Genomic DNA, 3,481 nt, shown 5'->3' on the forward strand with positions numbered 1-3,481 from the left:
TTAAAGTCAAGCTTATTCAAAATTCTCAAACATACTTCCCATAAAACATCTTTCAAAGAATTACTCAGCTGCATGAATGTAATACAGATCTAAGAAACCTATATGCACAAACCTTGCACGTCTAATCTATATAATTAACAAGCATCATTCACGAGTTCAGGATGAAATTAGGTTCTTTCATTCTGTCACTGTTTTTTTATTATAATTGTACATAAACAAGTCAAGTCGTCGACCAGCTAGGCGCAGAGAATATGCAGCTTTCTTAAATTCACACCAAGTGAAGGGCTTGTAGAGAGCTGGATTGTGGGATGATACCATTTGCGGTAAAGGGCATATCCTTGCATTGAGGGATGGTGCACCAAAGTACATCATAGATAGTCTCGGCTTTTTATTGGAGTTCGCCATTACTCTATGTCTCACACTCTTGAATCTGTCATTTGTCAAAGCCTACATTATGAAACAACAATGTTAGCAGAGGTACCTTGTAACAATGTTTTGCATCAGAATTTGAGTAGTTTAGGTACCTGAAATGTGTCACCAACAAGCACACAGAACTCGGTAGGGTTAGGAGGAACGGGGATCCAAAGTCCATCACGAGAACAAATTTGAAGTCCCCCAACATCATTGGACCGCAAAATGGTCAAGATTTGAGGGTCTGAATGTTCTCCAAATCCTACCCGAGAAGAATCACCATTATTGGCAGTTTTATCATCATGTAATTGAAACTTATGAGCTGGATTCAAAACCTTTGGAGTTTGATCAAAGGGAGGATAATGATTAACTCGAAAAACAGCATCACTTTCAGCATCTTTTATGAGCCTACTTAAAACGGATTTGTCTCTGAGACATAAGCCTTCCGCCACAAGATCAAGAATATCACATGTGAGCCCCCTTACAGCTTGTACATAATCATTCACAACACAACTGCAATATGACATGGGGGAAATTTGTGAGAAAAACAATGACTATTGTTTTTATCATTATGATTTTCACTCAATTCTAGCAAGTAATGGAGTACTCTAAAATATCTTCTTTTAGACAAGACAAGCTCTGTTTCTCTCAATTTGCCTAAATCAACACATGGTGGGTTTGTAATATTTGTACATATGCCTCGCTTTTAGCTTGATTCGTTGGCTTTCAGCTTAACTATCATCGAGTAGAAGTACTAATTTAATGTCCATTAAAAGTACGTGATAAATGTTCAACCAGGAATATAGTTGAGGGGACCGAAGATGTTCAAGGAAACTGAACTAAATTATTTCATATTTATTCAAAATTTAACACTAATTAATCTTTCAATGAAGACTTAGAAAAGAGAAATCGATGAATTCTAACGATTGGCGGGGATAGGAGCTCACCCCAGTCCCTCCTGGTTCCACCCCGTAAACATTTTCATACTACATTGCTTTTAAATGTTAGTTACTAAAAAGTTATTCCTCGGGTCTCCATGTATACCTTTGAATTATCTTACCAATCAAAACTTAGAAACGAATGTAAATGTTCCTTTCAAGGTAACAAATCAAATAAAAAAAAGAGAAAGAAACGTAACATATTTGTGAAATAACAACACAGAAGATAGCGTATACAAACTACTACAACTTTAAGAATTAAGAATATATATAAAAATCAAAGTCGCAATCTTAATTCTGCAAATACAAGGAACATTCTGGTGGTTCTATAAATATAATTGTGTCTCCTAATGTCAGAATTTCTTGTAAGTGGGGGCAATGTTTGGTAAGTTTTAGAATAAATATATTTTCCGGGTCTTTACCAAGAGAGTTAAACAAATAGAAGAATTTTGAATTGGATAACATATGATGTTGCAATTATATTGACAATAGCTTTGTAGACTCAGCTTTATATGTTTTTCACACGTGCACCGTTTTGAAAAACAATTTTATACTCTCTCCGTCACTAAAAACATTTTCTATTTGTGTTGTACACGTTTGTCAATGCACACTTTTGATTGTTAATATCTTTAATTTCGTATTAGTATTAAATATAAAAATTTCATTGTATTAAATTACTCATAAATACGAATTCAACAAGATCACTCATAACTATATTTGATCTTATAAATTAGACATAAATTAATAGTTAATTGCTGACGATGAATAATGTCAAAAGTCAAAATAAGAAACTTATTATGAGATGGAGGGAGTATCGTTTTCAAAGCCGACTACAATAGATCTTTTGTGTGTGTGATTTCATACTACCCCTTTTACCTTAACAATATTGTACTACCATATAGATATATACAGTTACATATTCATATATAGTTTTCAACTAAAATATTTATCATTTTATTTCAAAAACAGATTTGTCAAGAAATCTAAATTGAGAACAGTTAAATAATTAGGTATACGTGGCCGGTCTACTGCCACTTGGCTGCTTAACCATTTGATGATGGTAACCATGGAACATTTTATAATTTTTACATACGCAGAGAGAGAGGGGGGGGGGGGGCTAAAAAACTGAATACTTTATGTGTAATGCTCAACACGTACGGCAACGATGTTTGGGTTTACCATGGGAAAAGTTGACTGAATGCTTTTATATATAAGAAAGTTTGACAGAACAATTTTCAGTTTGAGAACAATGTTGCATGCTGTTCCATTAATTATAAACTATTGAAACAAAGAATAATTTTTAGTTTAGTTTGAGAACAATGTTGCATGCTGTGCCAACAGAAATGAGTGTTCTAATAATATTAAGTTATTAACAAGTTACCTAAACTTTGCTGGATCATTGGAGAGAATAATAGATCTTTGAGAAACTGATGAAGCATTGGCCTCAAGCAGTATATATTCAAGTTCACCCATATCTCCATGAAAGCCGATTGTCTTGCAACCATAACCAAAAGGATTTGGAGGTCCAGCTTGGTGTTTCTCCATTGCAGGCTTTGCGAAAAAATCAAAACTTTCTTCTTCAATTCTTGAGATGATTGACTTCGAGACCCCATGGTTTATGAGTCTAAAGCAACCATATTCTTCGCAAGCTTTAATAATCTGTTGGGAAATTAAATTTCTGTCCAATGAAAGATCAATGGTTGGAACTCCTAAAGCTCTGCAAGTCTTTTTGATGCGCGCAAGGTTTGGTGATTGCACACCCATGTTTCTTGATTATGTATCAAATGAACAAGTGAATTTTAGGGTATTTGTTAGTTAGGAAAAGAAAGAAGTTTGAAAATTTTAGAGTTTGGAAATGCGTTGAGGTAGGTTTTATTTGTTGTTGTCAGCTTTATAAATAGAGAGGAAAGGAGATGGAAAAGAGAGAGATTTTTGCTGTCATAAATAAACAATGTCATGTTGTCTAGGACTTCTGTGGTATCCTCCCCCAATTATATGAAAACAATAATACCGGTCTCCAATTATTGTCAAACCATGAGATTCCGCCAGGGTTCTCAACGGGAGGGGATCGTCAATGTACCTGCTTTGTATAAAAGAAATTTGTCTCCTTCGTCCCAAAATTTATAATATAT

At 34.3% G+C, this 3,481-nt stretch overlaps 1 protein-coding gene across 1 annotated transcript; it reads right to left on the minus strand.

Moving 5' to 3' along the window:
* Window positions 1-3,279, minus strand: LOC141689472 (gibberellin 2-beta-dioxygenase 2-like). The gene is made up of 3 exons (XM_074493772.1): window positions 2,731-3,279; window positions 525-924; window positions 1-447 (listed from the first exon to the last, which is right to left on the minus strand). Exons 1-3 carry the CDS (start codon window positions 3,111-3,113, stop codon window positions 178-180), a joined length of 1,053 nt encoding a protein of 350 aa, XP_074349873.1. The 5' UTR covers window positions 3,114-3,279; the 3' UTR covers window positions 1-177.
* Window positions 3,280-3,481: the final 202 nt, after the last annotated feature.

Source organism: Apium graveolens, chromosome 10 (assembly GCF_009905375.1).
Source record: "Apium graveolens cultivar Ventura chromosome 10, ASM990537v1, whole genome shotgun sequence".
Classification (NCBI taxonomy): domain Eukaryota; kingdom Viridiplantae; phylum Streptophyta; class Magnoliopsida; order Apiales; family Apiaceae; genus Apium; species Apium graveolens.